Genomic DNA, 25991 nt, shown 5'->3' with positions numbered 1-25991 from the left:
GAAGCCAGGTCGACCCCCAAAGCCACGGCCCGTAATAAGTAATGCGTCCAGATCGAGCTGTCGTGGAATAGACAAGTTCTTCTCTCCTCGACTGGTCATCCCCTTTCTTTTCTCCTTTTCCTGCATTCTTCTTCCCTCTAGCCCCATCTGGGGTTACGGCTACATTATGTCTTCTCGTACGTTGCTGCCCGCCCTCTCTCCCCTGAGGGCCAGCCAGCTAACCATCCCGCTTCTCAGTCAAGCAATTCATTCGCAATGTGCGCTCCGCCAAGACAATCGCTGATGAGAGGGCGGTCATTCAAAAGGAGAGTGCTGCCATTCGGGCCTCCTTTCGAGAAGAGAGTCATGACTCCGGAGTTCGGTGAGCGTCCCCGATCTGAAATCATCCCACGCTCGCACGTTCTAACCATAAGCAGGAGGAATAACGTCGCCAAATTACTCTACCTATTCACTCTCGGCGAACGGACCCACTTCGGCCAGATCGAATGTTTGAAATTACTTGCTTCACATCGGTTCGCCGATAAGCGACTTGGCTACCTGGGTACCATGCTGTTGCTGGATGAGAATCAGGAGGTGCTGACACTCGTCACTAACTCATTGAAGAAGTACGTTTGAGAGTCCTTTGCATATTACCTTACCTACATTGCTAATCTCTTCAAGTGATCTCAATCACTCCAACCAGTATATCGTCGGCCTCGCCCTTTGCGCACTCGGCAACATCGCCTCCGTCGAAATGTCTCGTGACCTATTCCCCGAAGTCGAAAACCTCATGTCGACGGCCAATCCCTATATTCGACGAAAGGCCGCCATCTGTGCCATGCGCATCTGTCGCAAGGTGCCTGATCTTTACGAGCATTTCCTCGAGAAGGCCAAACAATTGCTCTCCGATCGAAACCACGGCGTCTTGATCTGCGGTTTAACCTTTGCGACTGATCTATGTGAAGCCGAGGAAGAGGAAGAAGGTCCAGAAGGTGTTATTGAAACATTCCGGCCGCTTGCCGGGGGTCTGGTTCGGGTGCTGAAAGGGTTGACCACGTCGGGATACGCCCCGGAGCACGACGTTTCAGGAATCACAGACCCTTTCCTTCAGACTAAGATCCTTCGATTCCTACGTGTATTGGGCCGAGGCGATGTCCAAACAAGTGAATTGATCAACGACATTCTGGCCCAGGTGGCTTCGAATACCGATGCCTCTAAGAACGTGGGTAACTCCATTCTGTATGAAGCTGTCCTCACCATTCTGGATATTGAAGCGGACTCGGGATTGCGAGTGCTCGGTGTCAACATCCTCGGAAAGTTCTTGTCTAACAAGGACAACAATATCCGCTATGTTGCTTTGAACACTTTGAACAAGGTTGTGGCTATCGAGCCCAATGCCGTTCAAAGACACCGTAACACCATTTTGGAGTGTCTCCGAGACCCCGATATCAGCATTCGCCGGCGAGCGCTCGATCTCAGCTTCATGTTAATCAACGCAGACAATGTGCGCGTGCTGGTTCGGGAGCTGCTGGCCTTCCTAGAGGTCGCTGATAACGAGTTCAAGCCAGTGATGACGACACAGATTGGTATCGCTGCGGATCGATTCGCCCCGAACAAGCGCTGGCACATGGACACAATTCTCCGAGTCCTCAAACTGGCCGGCAACTACGTTAAAGAACAAATTTTGTCTTCTTTTGTTCGTCTTATCGCAACCACCCCAGAGCTCCAGACCTACGCTGTCCAGAAACTCTACGCTTCTTTGAAGGATGATATCTCACAGGAAGGGCTCACTCTAGCTGCCACATGGAGTATTGGTGAATACGCGGATAGTCTGCTGCAGGGCGGCCAATACGAGGAAGAAGAGCTGGTCAAGGAAGTCCGGGACAGTGACCTTGTCGATTTATTCACCAACATTCTTAACAGCACCTATGCCACCCAGGTCGTCATCGAGTATATCACTAATGCGTCGATGAAACTCACTGTGCGCATGTCCGACCCAGCTCAGATCGAGCGCCTCCGTCGCTTCTTTTCGGGACGAACTGCCGACTTGAGCGTGGAAATTCAACAGCGTGCCGTCGAATATACCAATCTTTTCGGTTACGACCAAATTCGCCGCGGTGTGCTTGAGCGCATGCCCGCACCTGAGATCCGTGAGGAGCAGCGTGTCCTGGGTGCCCCAACGAAGAAACGTCAGAGCAAGATCCTCAAGAGCAAGCCCACCAAGGCATCCAAGCCTGCTGAGCATGACCTTCTTCTTGACTTAGTTGGAGGCTCCGATGCACCTGTGACCAGCCCCACCTCGAATGGATCCAACACCGCCGATCTGCTGGCAGATATCCTTGGCGGCGACTCGGGCTTGTCATCGCCCTCCCCAGCCCCTGCTGCCCCAAATAGCAACAGCGCCATCCTCGATCTCTTCGGTTCCAATGGTGCCTCGCAATCACCCCAGCAAATACCACCTGCATCAGCTTCTATGGATCTCCTTGGAGGAGGTGCGCCGTCCCAATCTGCCTCGCCTGCACCAGTCTCGGCGTCAACACCTGCCCATACAGCATTCAGCAAAGATGGCCTCACACTCGCCCTTCAGGTTCAGCGAAGCGGCAACAATGCTCAAATCGTTGCCCGTTTCCGCAACGAGACCAACTTCGAGAGTTTCTCCAATGTCGGTCTCCAGGCTGCTGTACCCAAGAGCCAGCGTCTGCAACTAAGTGCAATCAGCAAATCCGATATTGAGGCCGGTGAAGAGGGCACCCAGACACTGCGTGTAACTGCAGTCAGCGGGGTACGTATCAGCCAACGAACTACCACAACACCTCCTATGAACTCAAACTAATCTGACGTGTTTAGGCTCTCCCACCCAAGCTCCGTCTTCGTCTCCGAGTAACGTCCTCCCGTGATGGCTCAGCACCAGTCACCGATCAAGTAGACTGGACCGAGCCATAAAAGCCCAGCTCGGTTGGGAGCCCTTGTGCTCATGATTTGCATACATGGAATCGAGGCATATGATCTATTCAAAAGTCTACCGGCGGATGAAGCGTTTTAATTTTCCACGAACGACCCCAAATCCCAATTCTATACATGACCCCCCTAGTATCCCCCCGCCCCTCTAGATTTTTTATCTTATCACCTTTTGTCATTTTGCTCTGTTTACCTTCGCGTCATGAGGGCTCATTCTTGTACATGCTTAGCAGGCGAGGGTTAGTCAGCGCGTGGCATTGCTCGCTTCTTGGCTAGGTTCCGTGAGGAGGAGTAGACTAGCCAAAAGGATTAATGAGCATTTTTCCAACTATTTGTGTCAAAAGAAATAAAAAAAAAAAAAAGTCCATGGGATGTGAGGAAGAGCCCGACTCGATAGAATCTTGTCTCAGCCACAGTCGCTTTGACTCATGGTTCAAGCGTCTGAGGACGTCTTCTATATGAGGCTTGGTTACTACGATATAAGTCGGGGCTAGGTGTAGCACGAAAGCCACTGACAATTACGGAGATAACTCGTAGTCTCGTTTACGCATCAGGTTCATTGGACAAAATCAATTAAGAAAGAAAATGGTCAAATTAGCATGACTCCTGGGCAAAACCCCGAAAAAAAGATGTGAAAAGGCAATGAACATCTATAGGAAAAGAGCGGTGCAGAAAATTCAAACCATGCAAGAAATACCAGCTCTAGTACATCTCCAGGATATACTCTTCATCAATTAGGCAGTCAGAGCCGTGGAAGCCAAGCGCGCGTACAGCAGAACTAAGCCAAGTGTAGCAAGCAATATATGTAAGGGCTGTATATTTTGCTCGACTGTAGCAAGTCCGGAAACAAGAACTTCCATACATATCTCTAAATGTGCTCGATTGGGTCCTCTGGCAGGAGGGTCTCACCTCTCTGTCGTCCACTCTGCGGAAGACAGGCCTTGAGAGGGGGCTGGATGATGTCGTTGAACAGGAACGTTCCGTAAACAAGCAAACCAAAACCGACAACCTGCAGCCATTTGAAGTTCTCCCAACCAAGGCCCAGGGAGACGATCCAAATGAACAATGTGCGACTGGTGTCGATGGTACTGCGGGAAGTAGCTGACACGGTGCGAGTCACCGAGAGCCCGAAGAAATTGAACCCTCTGCATCACGCATTAGCGAGATGGCCATCTTGATGGATGATGCCATAGAGGGCTTCAGTTGAGAGGAGAATGCACTTACCCGATACTTATCATGATTAAGATGCTAGACACGGTTAGGGCACGATTCGAGAACACCTGGTGCCAACCTTCCTTCATATCAAAGTAACCGTACTGGCCAGCCTCGGTACGACCAACAGCCAAGTACATAATAATTGAGGCAATGAAAGTAACTACGAAGCCGAATATGCCCTCCCAGCCTACAACTTGGATAGGGTCCATGGCGTAGTTCTCGAGAATCCACTCCTCCAGAACAAACTGCGACGCTGTGAAGATCTGCGCTCCGGCGATAAGCAGCACACCAATAACAGTCAAAACAGCCTCCGGGGTCCCAGAAGTGCTCTGGGGACTGACAGGATTTCCCTGTGTGATATCATGGCCAGGATCACCGCTGAACAGTGCCCCGGCAAGTCCGACTAGCGCAACCCCCAGGACCACCACGAAGAGCGACGCCCATTGGTACAGATAAAGCTTGCGGCGCAAGAACAGCACGCTGAGAAGACCGACAAATAGCACCAGTGCGCCGCGAGTCATTTGGTAGATACTCGCGGCCACAAAGAGTAGGCCGACGTTCATCAGCGTCGTTCCGGCAATGTCACAGCAGGCGGGCCCCGCCAGTAGAAATACTCGCCAGCCGCGTAGTGGGATACGGTCGCCATCATTTATAGATGGTTTCGGTCCGGTGGTAGGGTCGATGCTCGTGCCATCGAGGGTGCCGTCGTCGTCTTCGAGGCCGCCGTCTTCACCGCGGATCGGACGATAACCGCCAGTCAGAAGAGGCGACTCGTCACGGGAGATGCGGGGGGAAATATATCGATTATACAAAATGGAAAGGCCGAGGACCAGCCAGCAACCCATCTCGCCGACGAACATCGTGATACTTCATTGTAAAACGAAGTAGTCAGCTACGGGATCCTAGTCCCTGGCACCCGCAGCTGCCGCCGAGCAGAGAGCACCATTTGATCCGTGGAAAGAAAAAACTTACGTCTGAATGACCGGCTGCTCGAAGAGTTTCCGATACTGCGGCTCTGGAGAGTCACAGTTCCATACACATTGCATGTCCTTTGAGCGGGTGTTAAGATAGGCTGGGAGGCTCGGCTTGGCTGAAGTCCTACCTGATATTTGTTGAGCAGTGTGTTGCAGACCCCGGTCACGAGCATCATCGTGACCAGGAATGGAATAAGAGCGCGACTCGCCATCATGCCCCAAGGTCTTGTTAGAATGGGGGAGTTGTTGAAGAGGAAAGCTCAAAGCGGAGATGTTTCGAGTCTAAGCGCGATCGGTTGGAGATAAGGCAGCTGACTGATAATTGTGGGGCGCGGGTGATCACCGTCACATGGTGCTTCGCATTCCCACGAGTATACTTGAAGACTACAGGGCGAGGGATAGTTATGAGGGGGTATTAAAATCATTTGTCGCCGCTACCGAATAAAACATTAAAACGGGCAAGCGCCATGTCAAATCCAGGTCCGTTATCCCATCCTGCCATCTTTTGACCCTAACAAACGCCATCGCTGGAACTCGAAGAAAAGAAAAGACATTAGAATGAAGATCAATCACAAATCAAACCCCTGGTTCCCGTAGACCCCGACGCATAGTTGGAAGAAATGACAGTAGAAAGTAAAGAGATCCCTCGTGAGGTATGATACACAAGCTTGGAAAACAAAGTGAAGTGAAAAAGATACCCTTGTGTACGCCAGCTGGTTCATTCGTCCCGCAGTTGATAAGAATAGGGGGAAGCAAAAGCACAGAAAAGAAGAGGGGGAACGAAAGAAAAACAAAGATAGAAAGACAGCCGAAGGGGGTCATAAATCCGGTCGGGTGCTTTACACGGTGGCGATAGCAATGCCGCCGTTCTCAAGCGTCGTCGTCTCCGACTCTGGAATGTTTTCCCAGTCGACCAGTTTCTTCAAAGTCTCGGGATCTGTGGGGATTTCAGGCAGATCCTTGACCATGTTGTGGTACTTGCCTCCCTCTCTCAGCTCAAATCGGATAGCATCGAGTTCATTTGGCAAGTTTGGATTGGGCACATTGGTCATCTCAAGATCAGAATCAGATGCCTCGGTGTCAGGAATGCCACCCTCGGGCTCCCACTCCCACCAATTGCCGACAGGCTGACTATCATCGTCTGGGGCATTCCAATATTCATGACTCGGTGTGAGAATGCCGTTGTCCAGCGAGTCGGGAGTATCGTCAGATTGATCTTGATTAAACATCGCGTCGTTCAAGAACTCATCACATGGGTCAGTACCAAGCGAAAGAAGAGGGCTGAAGGTGTCATGGAACGTCTCCATAGAGATTGGACAATCTTTCCACGGATCCTCCTTCTCCTTGCCCTCCATCTCATCCAGTGTCCGCTTGCCCGGCTTCTTGGCGTCGCTGTTCGGAGATGGCTTCGCTTTGTTGCCTTGTTGAGGGGTAAGCAGCTGAGGAGTAGCTGGTTTGATTCCAAGCTGACTGGTGGCACGAGCCATGGGTGTGTTGCTCGCGGTAACAGGTGTCAGAATTCCATTCTTAGCAGGGGAAGCCATAGCATGTTGCCTGTTGTTGGGAGGGTTGGTCGCTGAAACACCGTTGTTGACCTTGTTCTGTTGGTCATCCGCGTTCAAGCCCAGGCCAATGGCGACACTCTTCGAATACCACTCCAAAATATCGCCAATCTCTTCTTCCTCCTCCGCTTGATGAGCCTCCTCGACATGTTGAAGCAACGCAGCCTCAGTAGGAAATCCGTGTGAATGGTGTTGGCATTCAACAACAGAGCACTTGAACAAATCGGACGCCACAGCATGGTTCTTGCCTGGCCCAGGCGCCTGTTTAGTTTTGTTTACCATATTGGGAGAGGCCTCTGGCTGCACGGGCGAGGCACTGATAGGCCCGCCCTGAGACTGCTTGCGCTTCTTAGGCGGGGGAAGCTTTAATTTCTCGGGTTGCAAGCCGTTTGGACCATATGCATGAGGAACCCCTTGAGGAGATGGGGCCCCAAATGGAGCAGTGGACGGGTGATTCTGACCCCCAGTCTGGCCGGATCCACGCCGAGCAAGTTCAAGTGCTTCTTCCTGCTGGTCTTGCAGCTGCTGGAGATTGGAAGCATTAAGCTGTGGGGTGTTGTTGTTTTGAATCGGGGCGGCAGCCGGGGCGGAGGGATTCTGGGCAGAATTTCCAGGTCGTTGTGACTGATTCATTTTGAGCATCATCATTTGGAACAGCGTTCGGATAAACAAGACTCCTCCGGTCAAGTAGTCCTGGGTGATCGTGAAGTTATCGTTCAGAACCCAGTCGGGCGAGTCACTGAACTGGCGCATCATCGAACAACGCATAGCGAGAAGGTTCCTCAAGCTCTTTTCCTGCCCCTGCATTCGACTGAATCCACTCGTAACCACCATGTCCAACCTGGACAATACATCCAACGAGTCCATCATCAATTTAGACATGACGGCCTTCTGTTCGGGGGGGGATTTGCAGAACCAAGGAGTGAGGAGCAGTTCGATCGATCTCGTCATAAACCTCCAGGATGCGAGGTGGGACGTTTGTACGCCACGCTTTCTCAGCCACAGCCTTGCTCAAGGGCGGTCCCTTAATGAAGTTCTGTTGCTGCTTCCGCATATGAGCCTCCTTTTGCAGACGTTGTTGGGGGTTCATAATATGGAACTGGTCTTGGGATAGCGAAGCTGCAGGTCCTGGCCGACCAACAGCAGCGGCAGATTGCTGAGGCTGAGGCTGCTGAGAAGATGCAATAGAGCGGCTATCTCCCACATCATCAGTATTTGCCTTCTTCTTGGGTCCGGGTTTATTGGCCACAGCCTTAGCTTTCGCGGCGGGTGCCGGTTGCGCCCTGGCGTTCACGGTCACGAGACCTTGGTCCACAGGTTGCTGCTGAACATTGTTGACACCTGATGGTCTCTGGGCAGTAACAGGTAAGCTATGGTTCGCAGGCTGCTGCATCGGTTGACTCTCTGCAGGTGCCGCCTGGGCTGCTGCCTCAAGCTGCCGGTTTTTGGCCATCATGATTTGTCGTTGCCGGTTTTGAATAAGGTCGCGAATATGCTCGTCCGAGAAATTCCGTGAACTAGGACCCAGCTTTTGACGAGCTATCTGAATGTCGTGGGCAGTGATTGGACGCAATGGAGGAACTGCTCTTCCGGGCTGACCTGGAAGCTGGCCGTTGTTCTGCACGTTCTGTCGGCCGGGCATCTGAGGTACGGGGCCTGTAATCGGGTGCAACGAGTCACCAGGACCTTGGCCATTTGCGTTTTGGTTGGATGCACCCATCATCTGAGCAAAGTGAAGCTTTTGTAGCATCATCAGTTTTGAGATGTCCACTCCACTTGCAGCCTGAGGATGCTGGGAAACGAATTGCTTCAGCTGGCCCCAAGTCTTGATATTCTTCGGAACTTGAGAGGTACTGCTGTTGAGAATGCTCATTGGGAAATTCAGATGATCCATTTCTGCAACTTGTTCCGGGGTCATCTCCATTCCATTGCTCAGCCCCATGGTGTGCTGACGCATGAGGTGCAGTTTGTAGAGTTGGTCCTGGCGCTGTTGCTGGAGTGCACGCTGTTGGGCGGACAATTGATTATGCATCTGCTGAGGGCCAGATGGAATACCTTGCTGGTGATTCATCGGATTCCGTGCTGCACCGGCGCTGTTGGCAATCTGGTTATTGAATACTGCTTGGCCCTGGGCATGCTGAGATCCTGCTTGCTGGCGACTGTTCATAATATTCATCTGGTTGCGGCGCTGAGCCATGAGGAAGGCATGAAGTTGCTCATTCGACATCTGAGCCAATTGGTTCTGGACTGCAGGGGGAAGATTTTGTGGGATTTGGGGCCGGGGGATGTTGGACTGTGAGCCCTGTGCACCATTTGGAAGCTGGCTCATGTTGGGTGGGCGCGACTGAGGTCGAGGTTGACCGGGCGCTTGAGCTGGAGACATCTGTCCGGGGGCCATAGGTTGATTCAACATGGGCATGACAGGACTCGACTGAGACATATGCGTTTGAGGCTGATTGTTCTGGCCATGTCCTGACATGGTCATCTGGGCTTTTTGAGCAGCTTGAATTCGGGCTGCGGCGACTTGTTGAGCCTGAGCCTGGTTTTGAAATTGCATTCGATCCTGGGGGGGGATTGGAGCTGGTCTGCATGGGCTGCTGGCTGAACATAGTGGGGTTGAACATATTTTGCTGGTTGGGGAAAGGCTGGTGGTTCATTTGAGAAGAGCTGGCCGGGACAACAAGCTGCCCGGCTTCTTGAGAGCGCATGCCGTCCGCCTGCTGACCCTGGATGTTCTCCACGTTACCCAGGAGGACATTGGGGTCCAGGCCTTGGCTGTTGTTCCCGGCGCCGGCAGAATTACGCTGGAGGTTCAACATGTTCTGGAAGATCTGCCGCTGCTGCTGGGTGTTCATCGATGGATCATTCATCACAGCGGCGTTCGGGTCCATACCGGGGTTCGAATTGCGGCCCATTTCCATGCGGGTTCGGCGGTGTCGACGCATCTGAGCGAGAGCCTGGGAGCGGAAGAAGTACGTCAACGGGTCCATTTTCTTGCGAGCTAGGTATTGTCGCTGCTCAGCCGTCATGTTCGACAGATTCATTCTGATTTTTTCCATGTCCTCAGCGGATGTTTTGGCTAACATCTGGCCGGCTAGGCGGGAAACGTTCTCAATTTCGGTCTGGGAGAGGGTGCTGAGGTCATCGGGGAGGGGGCCACCATTTGCAGGGCGTTGCTGCTGGGAGCGTTGCTGAAGCAAGGCATTCTGCTGCTGCTGCTGCTGCTGCTGCTGCTGCTGCTGTTGTTGCTGGCGTGCCTGCATCGCTTGTTGACTCTGGCTAGGGTCACCCATACCCATGGCCATCTGGGGCTGACCAGGGAGGGGGGGAGGACTGCATGCCATGGTTCATCTGCTGGGGTAGGCCTCCTTGGAGTTGGGTTTGCATCGCGTTGGCTTGGGGCATCATGCCGCTCTGGAAAGCGACGTTGGCCTGTCGCTGGCGCGTATCTTTGATGTGGAGGAGCTTCTCGTTACATTCACGCTCGTAATCGCTCTACAGGGAAAGGAAAGAGATAGGTAAGCGGTGTTGTCCGGAAGGTGGCGCAAAGGATGAGGAGAGGGTAGGGACACAAACTCTTTCGCTGGCTTTTTGGAAGGCTTTCTGTTCAAAGCTAAGAGCGGCCTGGGCAGCAGATTGGAGATCAATCCGTGGTTGGATCAGGCGCAGAGAGGTAATCCTTGGGAACAGGGCGGTGTTAGAGAGTGACGCGAAAGGTTGGAGGAAGTGGGAAGAGGGGAAACGACGGGGAAGGGGATGGCAGAAAAGAGAGGGAGGGAGGTTCAAGAGGTTCTGATTTTGAGTGAATGAGGGGTCCAAGTGACAGAGGCGACCTGAACCAGAAGGCAGCAGAGCCACCCCCCCGGCTGTACCAACAAGTCGCCCACTCCCACCAGACCACCTGGACGAGCTAAGAGCCTTACATTTGATACACGTTCATCGCACGGCTTTTAATAGGCACTTCAGCTTTCCAACCCTGGAAGGGACCCTGGCTCTGTAACATCTGAGCTACATGGTTCATTATGAGCGAGGCATTCTCGTTCCTGGGCGGTTGCATGCCCGGCCTCACGGCCATGCCTTGAGGATTGGGGAAGCCGTTGGGATTCATATCGAGAGCCCCATCAAAGGGGATTGGAGAATCCGCGACCGGAGGATAGGGCCAGCATTCGCCAGGTCGAGGTCAAGGGGCGAAACGACGGATGGAAAGCTTTGCACAGATCAAAAGGGAAAAATGAACAATCGAAAGGGAGAAAGTCGAGTCGAGAGGGAGAGGAAAGGCAAAGAGCGGGAAAAGCAAGGCGTTCGGGCACCAGCGTCTGGATCGCGCAGTGTGACCCTCCCGTCTTTAGCAATTTGCTTCAATTTGATTCGTTCTTCATTCCTGCAACTCTACTTCAATCTCAAGTATACATAATCCCATTCAATACTGTCTTCCCAGACCAAAATGTATGCGGAATCCCATCCTGGAAGCTGGGAGCGTTCGGAGCAAGACGCAACCCTTAAAACTTTCCATGGGAACTTTCCCCCTCTCGGGTGCTTACTATTTTACGACTTTCGCCGGAGTCTGATTTCTGTTTTGCTCCGTTAGCCTTAGATCGTCCTCTGCAGCCGACCTAGTGCGACTTGACTTGCTGCAGCATCCCTGTCATGGATCCCATCCTGCCAAGTGCGCCCGCTTCTAATTCGCCATTCGCCCAAGAGTACTCGCGACGGGTGGAAGTGTTCATGATCGCCTCCTCCCACCTGAATCCGATTTGAACATCCCTTGGCATCAACACGCGACACCCCCAGGTTCCCACTACTCCTTGATATGTGGATCTGATGAAAAGTGTGGACCTTCTTTCAGCCGTGCGAAACGGAAAATATGGTTTCCAGATATCGCGCGGAGCCACTGAGTTGGGTTCGGCGAGCACCTGATACGAGCACATGTAGAGAATATATATTGACAGGTAGCCAAATATACCATCTCTGCTCAGGTGGGTGGACGCATCCTGCCGCTTCAACGAGCGCGATCGGAGTTAAACTCACAGAAACGATAATGCACATCTTTATAGACCATGTGTGGCATGGCAGTGGGTTACAAATACAAAACGGACCTCTCACATCCAATCACAGCATTGTGGCCTAGGGGAAAGGCGCCGGGCTCATAACCCGGAGATCCCTGGATCGAAACCAGGCAATGCTAGGATTTTTTTTCTAATTCTCCTTCCGGCTCAGTGATCCTTATATCCGATCAACTGCAAGGGGGTCTCCCCTCTTTTTATTCCGTACACAATAATTTGAATGCGAATGGGTTCAGAAACCTATTAAGATAACTACATGATCGCTCTGTACACTGGCTCAGCAGTCTGCACTAATTACTTCAAGCCCGGCGTTGACTAGTCAACTAGTTAGTGATGTTCATCAATGACAGTCATGGTGACAGTGGTTTCTTGAATTCCAAGCAGCCATACTAATTAATAAACCTCCCTGGTGAGGGATTATAGAAACTGACAAAGGAAATCTTGTGTATTAAATTTGCGATCGAGGGGTGCGGCGAGATATCACTCTCGACCGTAAGCTTGGAGATCATTATTCACTGCTGCAGTCAAGACTTAGATTGGATCTCGTAGGATCGAGAGATAGAGGGTTGCTGTACGTACAAGATTCTCGTCATGAGCAAGGGTGTAGCTGCTATGATAAATTCGGGAAGTAATCAATACATAAGACTCGACATCAAGCTTCTTAACGCATCGCTGTAGCAGATATCTGCGAGAGCAGAAGGTGGTGGATTTCTTTTTGGGGAAAAAAAGAAAAAGAAAACCAAAAAAAAGGATAAGATTTATGAAATAGCATTGCCTGGTTTCGATCCAGGGATCTCCGGGTTATGAGCCCGGCGCCTTTCCCCTAGGCCACAATGCTGAGAGGTCCTTGAAATCTCCTCTTTTTCTTACACGAGGGCCCCCATACTGGAAATCAGGACTAGCTTAACTCGGCCTCAGATATGCTCGGACCTACTCCAGAGACAAAAAGCGGCGCTCAGTGGGCCCAAAAACGGAAAGGGAAGGCCACTTGCATCGGATTTCGGTCAGGTCAATATGCGCTCAAAGCGGGGGCGTTCTCTTCCAATTGGTGTGTTGGAAGCACTGAGAGCGTTGGATTGCATTGGGTCCCCCCCAGGCAACGGCAACAGGGACAAAAAAGATTTGGCCCAAGCAACGATAGGCCAGAACCTGAATCATGAACTCCTCGATCCCTTTTAGAAACGCCCCACTCAGCCCCACCGCCAAGCCAGCCATTAGCCACATATCAAGCCACACATGCGTAACCCCGTCCCCTGGCGTCCGCCAAACTTCCTCCTGCTACTTCCTACTTCGAATACTTATCTCGCCTCTGAGCGTTCTTTCCTTAGCTGTCTTTGTACGGCACAATGAGAAACGGCTAAACGACTGATCCTATCTCTCTTCCTATTTATCTTCTCCACCATGTTCGCGGTCACTGTCCCGCCCGTTTCCGTGGGCTCTAATATCTTCTTCGCCATTGCCCTGCTCTCTATCTCCGTCCTAGTCTTCCTTCTCCTGCGTCGCTTTTTGACAGTTCGCTCAACGCCAGCGTACCTATTGGTCCCCGTCTTTTTCGCTCTCGCACTCCCCGCCAGTGTAGTGTTGCTCGTTCCGATCGATCTCGCCTCTAGCTCCCGCGATGGAACCGGCCCGAAGGCGATTTGGCTACCCGCTCGCGTGGTCCTTGTTTGCTGGCGCATTGCCTATTGGCTGATCTTTGCATTAACTTGGTATCGTGTCTCATCCTTTCTTTGGCGGATGACCGTCAGAAGTCTTCGTTCTAACACCTCTCTTAAGGGCTATCCTCCCCCTCCTGGGCGAATATTTCGACTCCGGATATCGCGACCCGAGAGCCCGCATCATGTATTCCCTGCGTTCCAATGCCCAGTATCATGCAATCGTTCTTGCTTGTGGTATCGTTGGCCTGGTTTACGTCTCCATTTCTATCGGTTTTGATTTCAGGTCCATCAAGAGTCTTGTGATGGCCCTGGCATACGTGTGGGGTCTTGTGTTGGCCATTTCTCTGATGGGTCATGGCTTGGTTTCTATTCCTCGCAGTTTGATCAGAAATTCTAATGTGAGCGGTCGATTACGGCGACTTCAGGTCCATGCGCCCAAGGTGCATGACCGTTTGATGGATGCAGTCAATGAACTTGCAAGCCTCAATGCACAGGTCGCTCAGCTCCAACAGCGCAAGACCGGAACCGCGCGCGACTTTCAGGACTGGATTGAGGAGCTTGGAGAAGGCCCTGGCTCGGCAGATGTGCGGGTCCCTATTCTTGAGGCCCCCGAATCTTCTGCGACCGTTCCAACGATCATCACTGAACGCTATCTGGCAGATTTGACACGCCGCCTCCAGCGCGCTCGCCACATGAAAGCACGTTTTGTGGATGAGTGGGATCGCCTTGTCTTGTTGGCCGCAGATCTCCAATCCATTATCAACTCTGCTGCGTCGAAGAAATTAGAATTCGGCCAAGCTCCTCGACGATCGTCCTGTCTTCCTCGTGCCAAATTCTTGACCCCGCATATGCGGTATCACCTGTACTCGAACATCATTCCCTCCGTGCGCCTCGTTTTTGGTTCACTCTTTGCGGTGGCGTCGATCAGTATTATCTGGTCGGAATTAATCAAGTCTCTCGCGCCGCATTTATCAGCGGTCAGCTTGACTGTGGTGCCTAACTATAAGGACCCCAAGCCTCTTGGCTTCGGGAACCAGCTCGTCACTTCTGCATGGCTGCTCTACATGTGTTCCGCAGCCATGACAGGTGTCAATGAGGTCCAGGTATGGGGCAACCGAGCCCTAGTGCGCCGAAACACATACGGCGAAAGCGCATGCTGGTATGCCAGTCTTGTAGCTCGATTAACTGTCCCCATCGCATACAACTTCTTGACCTTCTTGCCAAAGGATTTCCGCCGAGGAACGCAATTCTACGATTTTCTGGGCAAGCTAATTAACCTTACGCCCTTGGGACACGGTTTCGATTTCATCTTCCCAATCTTCATCCTTGTCCCAGTTTGCGCGACCCTTTTCAATCTCTATGGCCGTGTCAAGCGGGTCTTTGGTTTTGCGAATACAGATGACGATGATGACTACGCCGACCTCGAGAACAACCCCGCCGGCTTCGGTATGGGCGGGTGGCGCGAGGGCCGCGATTTGATCGAGCGCGAACTCAACGGCTTTGGCTCGCTTGCCGTGTCTTCGCGTGGAGCCCGCTCAACCTGGGCATCCGAGTCAGACCGCAGTGATGGCGACTCGTTCACCTCGTCTAGGCTACGCGTTCCTGTCGCCGAGGGTTCACGCTCTCCGCGCCCTCCTACGGGGCAGCGGCCCACGACAGCCCCGACTGTCGTCGATGGTGAGGAAGAAGATGATGGAAACTTCTTCCAATCTTTCGCTCATCGTGTTCGCAATACATTTGAAACCAGCAACACTCCTCGGTGGCTCCAGGGTGACAATTTCCGGCTGCCGCGATGGATGACCGGTGACAATACCACCACCGAAGATGGCGGAGTCTCCCGGCTTTTTGGAGGCCGCGCTGTTCCTGGTCGCTTGCGATTGGGCTAGGATTTATTCCCTTTGTGTTTTATTTGCATGACGCGGAGTCTGGTCTCACTGCTGGTCAGTTTAATATAGGATCTTTGTTGTAAATACGTGGTTTTCCTTTGTGATTTCATTGGCTGCTTATGTGTTAGAGTCTGTTTCTATAGACAGAATTCGTTAACTTGAGGTTAAATGATACCATGCACCTAATTAGCACTGCGAACCTGTTCATCCGAAATTGGGCATCTTGTCTTACCGATATATTTCTTCCCGGCAGCGAACATGTACCATCCACCAGCAGTAACAAGTGAGCAATTCGGAATTTTTCGATAAGGGAGATTTTGGTAAAAGATAAATCAATTACACGAGTGAAAACGCAGATAAATTTGTCGAGAAGAATTTAAAAAAGTAAAAAGATACAAAAGCAGCAAAAATGAAATGCCCTCGCCCAGAATCGAACTGGGGTCTTCGGATGTCACTCCTGTTACCAGGTGCGTCATCGCAAGTTTCGTATGAGACCGACGTACTAACCGTTATACTACGAAGGCATTGGATAGAAGGCTTGCCCAAATTTGTGTATATGACCCCGGCAACCCTCGATACGTCAACGAGCGCTCTCATCATTCTAACACACCACCACTCTGATTATCTGCGCTTATAGTGCAATGGAGGGTGAGCGGGGTTTCAAGGTTACATCATTAAACGACTGGCGTCATTATAAAGACCGTAGGTTAGTATCCTCCAGAAGTGCAATTTTACAATTCACTAGTATAGCCATCCGTGGAATGTAATGAGCTCGTCGTTGCTTAGCCCTAACGACCCGTACATACCAACAATGGCATCGCGTAATGTGGTATAAAGCTCGAAATTCTATATGATTCTCTAATTTTATCAAGCTTAAAGTATTTGATCCCAGTTAGGCATCACAGTGAATTTCCCAGAGAGCTGCCCCATAGACCAAGCAGTCTGCTTCGCCGTGTCCCTGGCTGGCTGGCCCGGCTCAACAGCCTCAGGAGTAGACATAATCAGAGCTTCTTGCGCAAAATCTACCTTGGCGGCGCGATCAAGCTCAAAGCTAATTCCGCCCCAGTCCATAGTAACGCGACCAGATTTGTGCACGTTCAGCTTACCAACACGGCCCGCAGGAAGTGACCAATTGGTGGAAGCCGTGATAATCTGAGATGCATTTGCTTTGGTTGGATGGCTACTTGTGCTCTGGAAGCCACCGTCTTCGGTTTTGACCTCGGGGTCGAGGTGCTTTGGGAGGTGGGGGGCGACTGGTTTGGAGGTTTCGCCGGGGATCGTGAGGGTCGGGGTCATGGGCGGAAATTGCATGAGAAATAGTTGACCGAGGAGGTGTTCGTTGATTTTGGGTTCGGTGCCTTCTTGTTCTTCGTTTTCTCCTTCGCCCTCACCGTCAATGGCCATTGACTCTGGTCGTTGCTCTTCTGCGGCTGGTTCTGCACCAGCTTCTGTTGACTGTGGTGCGGGTCTCCCGGCCGAATTAGGTGCTTTTTCTGTGACTCTGATCGAAAGAAGATTCCGGAAATGCTCCAGATCCTCCAAGTGCCGATCATATTCTTCGATTTCTTCTCTTGTTCGAAGGAGGTCTCGTGGATCTCGCTTAGGTGGTGGTGGCTCGACGGGCTGCTGTGTAGACTCTTTGCCCTTGGCCTGCTGTTTAGGGTCTGACGTTTTCCGGCGCACACGCACTGGGGTAGCGGGGAGGAAGTCATCATCCTGAGGCACATCTTCCATAGCTGTATCATCATCCTGGGGCTCTTCTTTGACTCGTGGTTCAGTAGCTTCCTTCTCCTCGGAGCTCGACTTGTCATCAACCTCAATGGCCTGGTTCTCCGCATGGGCCTTTTCCCGAATCTCCGCAGCCTTGCTAGAGCTTGACTCCATGTTCACACTGACAATGCGCTCTTCATGCTCACGTCGTGGAACTCGCGCAGGGCGCAGCCCGTTGTTCGTGGCAATCTTCCTCCGACTCGGCCGCTTGCCTTTGACTCCCGCCACATCCGAGTCCGAGTCCTCGCTCTCTAGATTGATGTTGTCGATGCTGACCCGCAAATCATCGTCTGAGGAGTCATCATACCGAGCAGAATCACCAAAACCACCCCGCGGCGCACCCCGTTTCCTTCCGAATCCTCCCTGTCCACCGGCACCGCCACCTCGCCCTCGCTTCGCACCACCAAAGCCTGAGCCAGCCCCAGAACCCAATGGTCCGCTCCCAGCAAGGCCAGCAGCACCACCGCGGCCCCGGAAGCTCCCCCGACCACGAGTATTACCACCCCGGCCGCGCTGAATCGCAGCCGCCTCTTTCAATCGCTCGCTGTTGCGCTCCGCCTCGAGCTTTTCGATGGCCTCCCGCTCTTCCTTGGTCTTTCGCGCAACGGCCTTCGGTTTGAACTTGAGCGCTGGTTTAGGCGCCTCGCCGCTCAGCGCTGAAGGTCGCCCAGTGGCCGGGATGCTGCCAGATGCGGGGCGTTTCTTGAGGGATTGTAGGCGTTGGACAGGGCGGCCAGATGGGCCTGGAGTGGCGCTTTGTGACGGAGTAGAGTGCGCCTCTGGTGTATTCTGGGACGAATCGGCATCGCCTGATGCTCCTGCTGCTGTTCGGCGGGTGCCAGCCTTTGGAGGCATGGTTGTTTGCGAGCAGCAGGCGCGCAGTCGGTTGATGTGTAGGAGGGTTTGGGTTTGCGGCTGAGCCTACTACGTGTGTTCCAATTCGACTCCAATAGCAAGGTTCACAATAGAAGAGGTTCCACACTCTTAATTGGCGCCTGATGCGAGCAGCAAGTTGACTCTTCGACAGATCAAAAAAGTTGCGGGGCCCTCTGACCGCCTAGATCATGTGACTAGGATAGCGGGCACGTCGGTACATATATGAAAAGGCGGTGAGCTGTCTCAAAGTTCCGGATATAGGGCCAGACTGCGGATTCGCTACGGAGGGGCTAGTCGTCCAGGTATGGCTACTTTTATTATTCTGGGGTTGAGAGAATGAGACGTAGTTGTAAATACTGAAACGAATTCGATTTCAAAACGACTCATGTGAAGTAACAAAAATCCATAATTCTTATACAGTCGGTGTCAGCCGCGCAGCCATTTGCTTGGAAGCATATATATCTCCCGCTACGCATGGGCTCGACGTCACCACCCCCCCAAACAAATGAACCCGACAGGACTTGGAGTAAGGACAAGCAGGCAGCTACAGGACTGGAAAGAATGAACTGAAAACGTAGAAATATGCGCAGACACGAATACGCCGTGAAATCAATCCGCTGGACTTTGTATAGATCAGGACCGGGGCCAGAAGGAATGTGAGGAGGTAAGAGGGAGAAAGGAATGTCGGAGTTTCCAGTAGGAAGAAGGGAGTGACAAGGAAGGGGTCATTGATAAAAGAGAATAAAAGAAAACATGAAGACACATCGACAGTAGCCGGGTCAACACGGACAAGTGCTTGCTTAGCGCTTTCGCTTCTTGTTTTTGTCGACCATTGCTGCAGTTGATAGAGCGGTCTCTGGCATGGCAGGATAATCGAGTAGATCTTCTATAGAGTCGCCCTTCTTGACAGGAACTCCCATGTGGCGTCCATAACGACCCTTGCGGCCGTTGCCCTCGTCTTCACTGACGCAGCCCTCGATGCCAATGCCAGCATCCTTGCAGCGGCCACATGGTCGTTGACGGTCACAGCCCTTTTTGCTCTTTCGGCAACGTTGGCAGCGAGGTTTGGTAGAGAGGTCTTCTTCATCCGCACCAAGCTGGTGTTGGAAGTTGACTGAAGACCCGGAAACCTTGCGATTTGAGTTGGGGCTCAGAGGAGGAAGTGGTCCGGCAGTCTTGTCTGAAGGACGAGGAGCGCCGTTTTTGCTCTTTGGCTTAGAGACAGGCTTCTGGCTGCGAGGTTTGACAGATGTAGGACGACTCTTGGACTTCTTTGACTTCGGAGCGGACTCTTTGTACAAGGCATCATCCTCTGCCTCACTTTTAATGTCGTTCTCAAGACCATCCGAGCTGTGCTCACTGCTGTCAGCACTGGGCAGGATGTCATCGAGACGCTTATGATGGCGCTTCACGGCGCCTGGAGGAAGCATCGGGCTGGACTCAAGTCGCTGGCGACGAACAGGAAGGTCGTCCTCCTCTTCGCTGAAGTCTTCACCATCGCTAGTAGCGCCTGTTGACGAAGCGGCATCGGCGGCACCACTGAAGGCATCATCCAGCGTCGAGGCAGAAGTGCGCCCGTGAGAGAAGTTGGAGGCATCTCCAAGACGGATCAGCTGCATTGCGACATCTTCATCTGAAATACAGCTAGCGATAGTTGGATCCGGTGTAGGCAAGATACCCGAACCGTTCACTCGCGGAGCAGAATTGCTAAATGGTACACGATGCGCATTGTCAGGTACTATGGGTGTCGCATAGGCAGTATGCCGTCCCGAGTGAGTACCGTATTCACTGTGGCCATAGCTTTGTGGGGATGGGAGCGCATTTTGGTAGTTATAAGGACGGTGAGTAGGACGAGCAAAAGGTGAGCCAGCGCCCTCTTGACCAACGGATCGCCGCTGGGGGGAGATAGAGGAGGTTGAAGTGGTAAGAGGGACTTGAGGAGGAACGAAGAGAGGAAGTTCCTGGGGAATGGTTAGTGCCAATACACCAAAAAAGAAGAAGATGTCGAGATCGAAGAGATTGGAACCAGATAACGGGACACCCATAAGAGACTTACCGAACTGTCAAACTTGGGCCGTTTCCGACGACCATCTTGAAGTATGTTCTCCATGCTAATTTCCGAGCTGGCAAATACGTCGCCTCGAGAGCGGCGACTGAAGCTGTCCTCGCTGTCGCTCATGAGCTCATCGTCGGGATAGCCACCGTGAATGCTAGACCCACGGCTTTTGTTGCCGCTTCGAGCACCCTGTTTGTGTTGAGAAGAACTCCGAAGACTCCGACCAGAAGGAGATGTGCTGCGCTTCCTCGCAAGGCGAGAAGATGGGCGGGATGGTTGGTCCATTGTTGGAGCCGTACCATCCATTCCAAAAGGCTCGCCCAGGCTGGGCCGCTTGCGCTCAGCGGAAAACCCACCGTCATACAAGTGATCCGCATAGGGTTGAATAGGAATGACTCGCACATATACAGTCATGTTGTTTTTAAGGTTCTCGTACCTTGCGATCAGGGTTGTCCCGTACTCATCTTCGAAGCTGACCCCACTGGCAGTGCCATCGTAGATGCCGTAGAAATTTTTCACAGTGGTCACAATCGAATCCGTAGTATCATGAGGGTATATTTGAACGCGCATAGGAATCCGAGCTCTAACCTTGGAGTTCTCGTCCAGTAGTAGCTCGAAGGCGACATTTTTGGGAACAGGACCCTTGAGCGACAAGTCTCGGGAGACATCTGCCACAACGGGCTGCTCTGCAAGGACAGAGGGCCCTTCATGCTGGGCCACTTGCATATTGGATAGATCCAGGATGCGAAGAACCCCAATCTTGCTGTAGCGATGATTGCATCAACCTACTGCTCGTATATGATAGAGGAGGAGGAGGAAGAGGAGCGGGTAGACGGGGATCCATGGCCAGGGAACAGGAAGAATTCAGTGCAGAGGGGAGTGTCCATCAAACCTACCACAATTACAGGGCTCGAGAAATGGCGTTAGGCGGATGAACCAACTTCGAGTTGGTGATGTGGGAAAAGGGTGAGGCGCAGGGCTTTTTCGATGGGGATGGAGGGGAATTGGGATGTCGCAACCGAGATCGACCCGGATAGTGCAGAGATCGAATCACCTGTAGCGAAATCAAAGGCCAATGTTAATACAATGCTGACTCCATGACTTGGATGCACAATGAAGATGGATTTTGTCTTTTATGGATAGATGGATGAGTCTTCACTAGCCGAGCCCGGCCGACCTTGGGGGTAGGCGACGAGGGCAGATTCGGAAGAGGATGGAGAGCAGTGTGTACGTACCTAGCACAGATAAAAATGCTTCCAACTGGATCGCAGAGCCCCAGCGTTGACCTCGGCGAGGCGAAATATCGAGAATAGGGGTTCTGGTCGAGGGTTGAGGAGGGGATGTCGTTTTCGCTCCCACGAAGCGCTGAGGAGACTATGTCAGCAGAGGCCTAGCTAATGCACCCGAGACGAGGCATAAAGAGAAAAATGAATATCAGAGAGGAGAAAGAAGACCATACCCGACGACACTGGGCGAAAAAGACGGCGACTGCGGGGGTTGAGTTGGTTGGATGGAAGGATGAAAGTTGGTGGGTGCGTACGATGGTTTCACCTAAAGCGAGAAAACGGTCTGCCTGGGTCGGTGACATGGCGATTTGCGCTTCCCGCCCGCCCATCACATTCCCTTTTCTGCAGCTTTTACATATTAAACTATTACAGAAGAGCTCTAGAGAGGTATTCCGATCTTGCGCTTTAGTTTGCGAATCTCAATTCGAAGGCGCTGAAGCGCTTCCACGTTGGGTGGTTCGCATTGCGCATGCTGTCGCAAGCCGCCATTGCTATTGCGCCGAGCGTCCTGTCTAACCAGCCTGCGGGACTACATCCATACAGAGAGACTCGAGCGTCGGCGAGCACTATTCCTCTACTCCGGACTTGGTCTTAAGGGGCCCTAGGGGGTAGATTGGGTGGTTGCTCATGGTCGCTCAGGCCATAGGGTACCTTGTCGGAGAGGATCAACCATGGATCTTCTCCGCCAACTCAAGCTATTTAATTACTACGCCCAAATCAAAGAAGAGATAGCGCAGCCAATGGAAGGGTGGGAAACCCAATCCCTCTTGCGCAAGTAGAAGGGCCACACCGATTGGGAATGAGCCGGGAGGAGGCTGTCGCACATTGGCGATACTGGCGGCGCCCACGCCAAAATCTTCCCCAAACCCTTGTCGCATAACCTATCCAGCACGCCGGAAGGAAAGTTCTGTATTTCGTAACTAGCTTAGCACTTCATCATGTGGGGTGAGAGCAGGTTGAAGATTAGCGAAGCGTACTTGTATATCTCCTAGCACGAGGAGACTACTCTGATCGTGCGCCGCCCCCAATGGCAGCATGACCAGGAAATCGGATCCTTATGACTGGGCAAATCGCATGACGAAGAGTCATCACGGCATGTTTCGCATGATCTGCGCCGTCTGAGTTTACCCCTCTTCGGCAGCTACTACGTAAGTGTAGAAAAGGGATGGAGGAGGGGAGGGGAAGCGGTTTACAAATCATTCTTCAAGAAACCTTGTAGGCAGATAGGCCTAAAAGGGCATTTGGGTACGGAGTAGATGAGGGGCAAAGGCCCAGAAGGCTAAGGGTCCAAGGATCTACAAGATGAAACTATACGGGGGGCGAGCTGGCGCAAACCTATGGAGTGGGCTTTTTACATGTGTCCGGGTGCAGGAACGTCGCAGAGCAATGAATGGCCCAGAATGCTCGGTGGGAACGTGCGCTACCTGGGCGTCCAGACCTCCTTTTGGTTCGGGATGTTTGGGGCGATTGAGGACCAGTCAGAAGGCGGAACCCGAATTGTGTAAGACCCCGCACAGTTAGCTTTCTCGGAACGGGTAAAAAAGATGCCCAACTTGTCGCAATGATGAGCGAGTCCGGATGCGCTTCGGCTGATCTAACGATGCTCAACCGTTTACCGCTCGCCGCTCGATCCGGTCTGCGGCGGTCTGCGTCACGTGAGTCCGCGTATGGGTCGCGTCGGAGACGATTAATCCGACCAGTTGGCGATTGTGCCTACAACACCAGGTGGGGAGCGGTAAAAACCATCGGGATCAAGTCCTCGGGGATGCGCCACCTCGAGGATAATTTTTTTCACACTACCAATTCCTGGAAAAGTAGATTTGGTGAAAAGTGTCTTGGAGAGGGGTCGGCGGAAGACGTGACAAAAACTAAGTGACGTCATCGATAAGGTGATAAGCATCCCGATAAGACGCTAAGTGGTTTTTGACCAACCTTCTTCTAATCACCGCCCTGGCCTTTCTGCCAGTTTTGCAAACAATGCAAATCTGACGGGCCGCATTCCTTAGCGCCCTTGTGGTATTGTATTGTCATCCCAAGTCCACTCTCCACTGTTTCTTGACAACAGTCACACACCACAGATTTCTTTTCAATTTTGGATAGAACTGTGCTTCTCCCCAGATACTCGTGTCAATTACCAAGCCCTGCTGGAGCAATTGGAATTTGTGCAGCAATTATCTTTTACACCATTTCTAATCTTTTCTGAAGGATACCACAGCGCGCTGCAAGTCGAGTACTCTGGTATCGGTGCCTCGTAATCAAGGCTGCCAGCCATAACTCCTTCCTGCGCGGGCTGGTGTGTTTGTTTTGCTCTCCTCGGCCAATCATCCGCTAGGACCCGCCCTGTCGTTCTCATATCCTCAACTCAGCAAAACATAAACAACGCCATCACCATCGGTCTCATCGACCTACGACTCGCTGACCCGGCGACACCCAGCTTAGTCGACAATTTGCCGTAACAGTGCTTCAGTATGGATGCGAAGGTATGTGATTATTTCCAACTTCTTTATTGAGTTCACCCTTCTATCGGCCAGTTACAGCCTGATTGCTCTTGCGCTGTCAAGAGAATAATAGTTAGAGATACTCAATCAATGGCTTGTCATACTAACAGCAATTCAGCCGCAGAGAATTCGCGTCCGTGGGGATGAGAACGTTCCACCTTCATCCTTTCACACCAACAAAGCGATCCACCAGCGAAACAAGTCGACATCGGCACTCAACGTCGCCTCCCAAGGCATCAACAATACTCGCCGGGCCTTTGGCGGAGATGTTAGCAATACCAAAGAAGCTTCGCGCTTCGCACGGGATGACTCTGCCCTTGTAAAGAAGCCCTCGGTGCAGACAGAGAACAAACCTGTGCTGTCGCAACCCGCTCAGCGCCCAGTGTCCATGTCTGGCCTGAAAGGGATACTGAATACTGTTGCCGCAAAGCCTGTGAATCCTGCTGGAAAAGCTCAGGGCATCAAAGTAAACAAGCGTAACAATGCTGTGTTCCGGGACCAGCTTGAGCCTGTTGCAGAAAAAGAAGCATCCAAGGAGGCTTCCACTGGCGAATCAGCTCGTGTGGCCGATGTACCTGTGGTGATAACTGATGCTGTGGTGGAAAAGGAAAAATCGCAAGGCTCCGTGTCAAGTGAAGTGAACGCAATCACTGATTGTTCTGGTCCCTTGGCTGAACGTGGTCTCACACGAGAAGTCGACTCCTATCATCGCCTTGAGGCGTCAATTCCTGTCTCGGACACGACCCTCTCTGACGATGAGGAGGTGGCGGCAACAGCAGCAACCACAAAATATTATCAGGAGCCTGAGGACTGGCTTGAGTATGAGGAAGAGGACAGTCTGAACATGCCCCCGTTCAATACCCGTTCTGACAATACAACTGGTGGCACTGCCACTGTGGTCTACCCAACCTTCAACCCTGTGATTAAGCGTGAGCTTATGAAAGCACGGAAGATTGTTGAGCAGACACGTACTGAAGATGAGATCATTGAGGATTTCTACGATTCCAGTATGGTTGCCGAGTACAGTCCTGAGATCTTTTTCCACCTTAGATCCCAAGAGGTATGTGTTTAATAGGCGTCGAACGTCATCTTCAGGTGAAACTGGATATAATGTGGTGAAGCTAACATGCTGGGATAGATCGCTCTTCTCCCTACCGCGGACTATATGAACTCTCAGAATGAGCTTCAGTGGTCGATGCGTGCTGTCCTTATGGATTGGCTTGTGCAGGTGCACTTCCGCTTTGCTCTGCTCCCCGAGACACTTTTCCTTTGCGTCAACTTCATTGATCGCTTCCTTTCGAACAAAATCATCTCCCTTGGCAAGCTGCAGCTGGTTGGGGCAACTGCACTCTTCATTGCTTCCAAGTATGAGGAGATTCAGCCTCCTTCGGTTCACGAGATTGTGTACATGGTCGATGGTGGTTACACGGCTGATGAGATTCTGAAGGCCGAGCGCTTCATGTTGAACATCCTCAACTTTGACTTGGGCTGGCCTGGCCCTATGAGCTTTCTCCGTCGCATCAGCAAGGCGGATGACTACGATCTTGAGACTCGCACTGTCGCTAAGTACTTCCTCGAGCTGACCATCATGGATGAGCGTTTTGTGTCCACCCCTCCCAGCTTTTCTTCTGCGGGTGCTCATTGCTTGGCACGTTTAATGCTCCAGAAGGGCGCCTGGGTAAGTATCTTTCCACTCTACATAGGTTGATTTTACACCACTAACATCTCTGTCAGACTCCTGCCCACGCTCACTACAGTGGTTACATTCACTCTCAGCTCACTCAAGTCATGGAGATCATGCTTGAGTGCTGCGTTGACTCCCAGCGCCACCACCAGGCCATCCACGAGAAGTACATGGATCGTCGCTTCAAGCGTGCCTCTCTTTTCGTCGACAACGAAATTCGCGCCGGGTTTACCCTTCCGCTTCCTGTGTCCCTTACCAATGCCGGTCGCATGGAAGAGACTGAAAACTACTAATTTCCTTTTTCTTTTCTTTTTTTTTCTTTTCTTTTCTTTTTTTTTTGCACCTGATACGGCAAGCTGATGACTTTTACGCTTGTCCACAACGAATACCCCTAACACTCTTTGACTTGTTTCCACGCCTGACATGCTACTATTCTGCTTTCTGGGGATCATCTTATTCCGGAGTAATACGGGTACATGGGGGACGGCCGGCGTTCTCAATGCTTGAGGCTTTATCGTTGTCTCCT

General features: G+C 52.1%; 9 protein-coding genes across 9 annotated transcripts; 3 read left to right on the top strand and 6 right to left on the bottom strand.

Moving 5' to 3' along the window:
• Positions 1 to 166: 166 nt before the first annotated feature.
• N7468_001484 (AP-1 complex subunit gamma) lies at positions 167 to 2922 on the top strand (the record flags this gene model as incomplete). Its single annotated transcript, XM_058470781.1, has 5 exons — positions 167 to 176; positions 238 to 361; positions 417 to 605; positions 661 to 2761; positions 2827 to 2922. 5 exons carry the CDS (start codon positions 167 to 169, stop codon positions 2920 to 2922), a joined length of 2520 nt encoding a protein of 839 aa, XP_058333922.1.
• Positions 2923 to 3805: 883 nt separating this feature from the next.
• On the bottom strand, positions 3806 to 5338 carry N7468_001483 (putative nucleotide-sugar transporter; the record flags this gene model as incomplete). The annotated part of the gene is made up of 4 exons (XM_058470780.1): positions 3806 to 4082; positions 4162 to 5019; positions 5125 to 5201; positions 5255 to 5338. 4 exons carry the CDS (start codon positions 5336 to 5338, stop codon positions 3806 to 3808), a joined length of 1296 nt encoding a protein of 431 aa, XP_058333921.1.
• A 627-nt stretch (positions 5339 to 5965) lies between these two features.
• On the bottom strand, positions 5966 to 9951 carry N7468_001482 (uncharacterized protein; the record flags this gene model as incomplete). The annotated part of the gene is made up of 3 exons (XM_058470779.1): positions 5966 to 7579; positions 7605 to 9273; positions 9296 to 9951. The coding sequence occupies 3 exons, from the start codon at positions 9949 to 9951 to the stop codon at positions 5966 to 5968; spliced, it is 3939 nt and encodes a 1312-aa protein (XP_058333920.1).
• Positions 9952 to 9973: 22 nt separating this feature from the next.
• N7468_001481 (uncharacterized protein) lies at positions 9974 to 10796 on the bottom strand (the record flags this gene model as incomplete). Its single annotated transcript, XM_058470778.1, has 3 exons — positions 9974 to 10183; positions 10265 to 10589; positions 10612 to 10796. The coding sequence occupies 3 exons, from the start codon at positions 10794 to 10796 to the stop codon at positions 9974 to 9976; spliced, it is 720 nt and encodes a 239-aa protein (XP_058333919.1).
• A 505-nt stretch (positions 10797 to 11301) lies between these two features.
• On the bottom strand, positions 11302 to 11616 carry N7468_001480 (uncharacterized protein; the record flags this gene model as incomplete). The annotated part of the gene is made up of 1 exon (XM_058470777.1): positions 11302 to 11616. The coding sequence occupies one exon, from the start codon at positions 11614 to 11616 to the stop codon at positions 11302 to 11304; it is 315 nt and encodes a 104-aa protein (XP_058333918.1).
• Positions 11617 to 13152: 1536 nt separating this feature from the next.
• Positions 13153 to 15295, top strand: N7468_001479 (LMBR1 domain-containing protein; the record flags this gene model as incomplete). Its single annotated transcript, XM_058470776.1, has 2 exons — positions 13153 to 13460; positions 13528 to 15295. The coding sequence occupies 2 exons, from the start codon at positions 13153 to 13155 to the stop codon at positions 15293 to 15295; spliced, it is 2076 nt and encodes a 691-aa protein (XP_058333917.1).
• Positions 15296 to 16168: 873 nt separating this feature from the next.
• Positions 16169 to 17920, bottom strand: N7468_001478 (putative DNA-directed RNA polymerase III RPC4; the record flags this gene model as incomplete). Its single annotated transcript, XM_058470775.1, has 1 exon — positions 16169 to 17920. One exon carries the CDS (start codon positions 17918 to 17920, stop codon positions 16169 to 16171), a length of 1752 nt encoding a protein of 583 aa, XP_058333916.1.
• An 821-nt stretch (positions 17921 to 18741) lies between these two features.
• N7468_001477 (putative C6 finger domain protein) lies at positions 18742 to 20723 on the bottom strand (the record flags this gene model as incomplete). The annotated part of the gene is made up of 2 exons (XM_058470774.1): positions 18742 to 19902; positions 19998 to 20723. The coding sequence occupies 2 exons, from the start codon at positions 20721 to 20723 to the stop codon at positions 18742 to 18744; spliced, it is 1887 nt and encodes a 628-aa protein (XP_058333915.1).
• A 3028-nt stretch (positions 20724 to 23751) lies between these two features.
• Positions 23752 to 25758, top strand: N7468_001476 (cyclin family protein; the record flags this gene model as incomplete). The annotated part of the gene is made up of 4 exons (XM_058470773.1): positions 23752 to 23763; positions 23900 to 24841; positions 24920 to 25459; positions 25516 to 25758. The coding sequence occupies 4 exons, from the start codon at positions 23752 to 23754 to the stop codon at positions 25756 to 25758; spliced, it is 1737 nt and encodes a 578-aa protein (XP_058333914.1).
• Positions 25759 to 25991: the final 233 nt, after the last annotated feature.

This window comes from Penicillium chermesinum (genome assembly GCF_028974085.1).
Source record: "Penicillium chermesinum strain IBT 19713 chromosome Unknown utg000002l:1.0-5270490.0:1.0-5274688.0, whole genome shotgun sequence".
Lineage (NCBI taxonomy): Eukaryota > Fungi > Ascomycota > Eurotiomycetes > Eurotiales > Aspergillaceae > Penicillium > Penicillium chermesinum.
The sequence above is the reverse complement of the archived record's forward strand: the minus strand, read 5'-3'. Positions and strand labels throughout refer to the sequence as shown.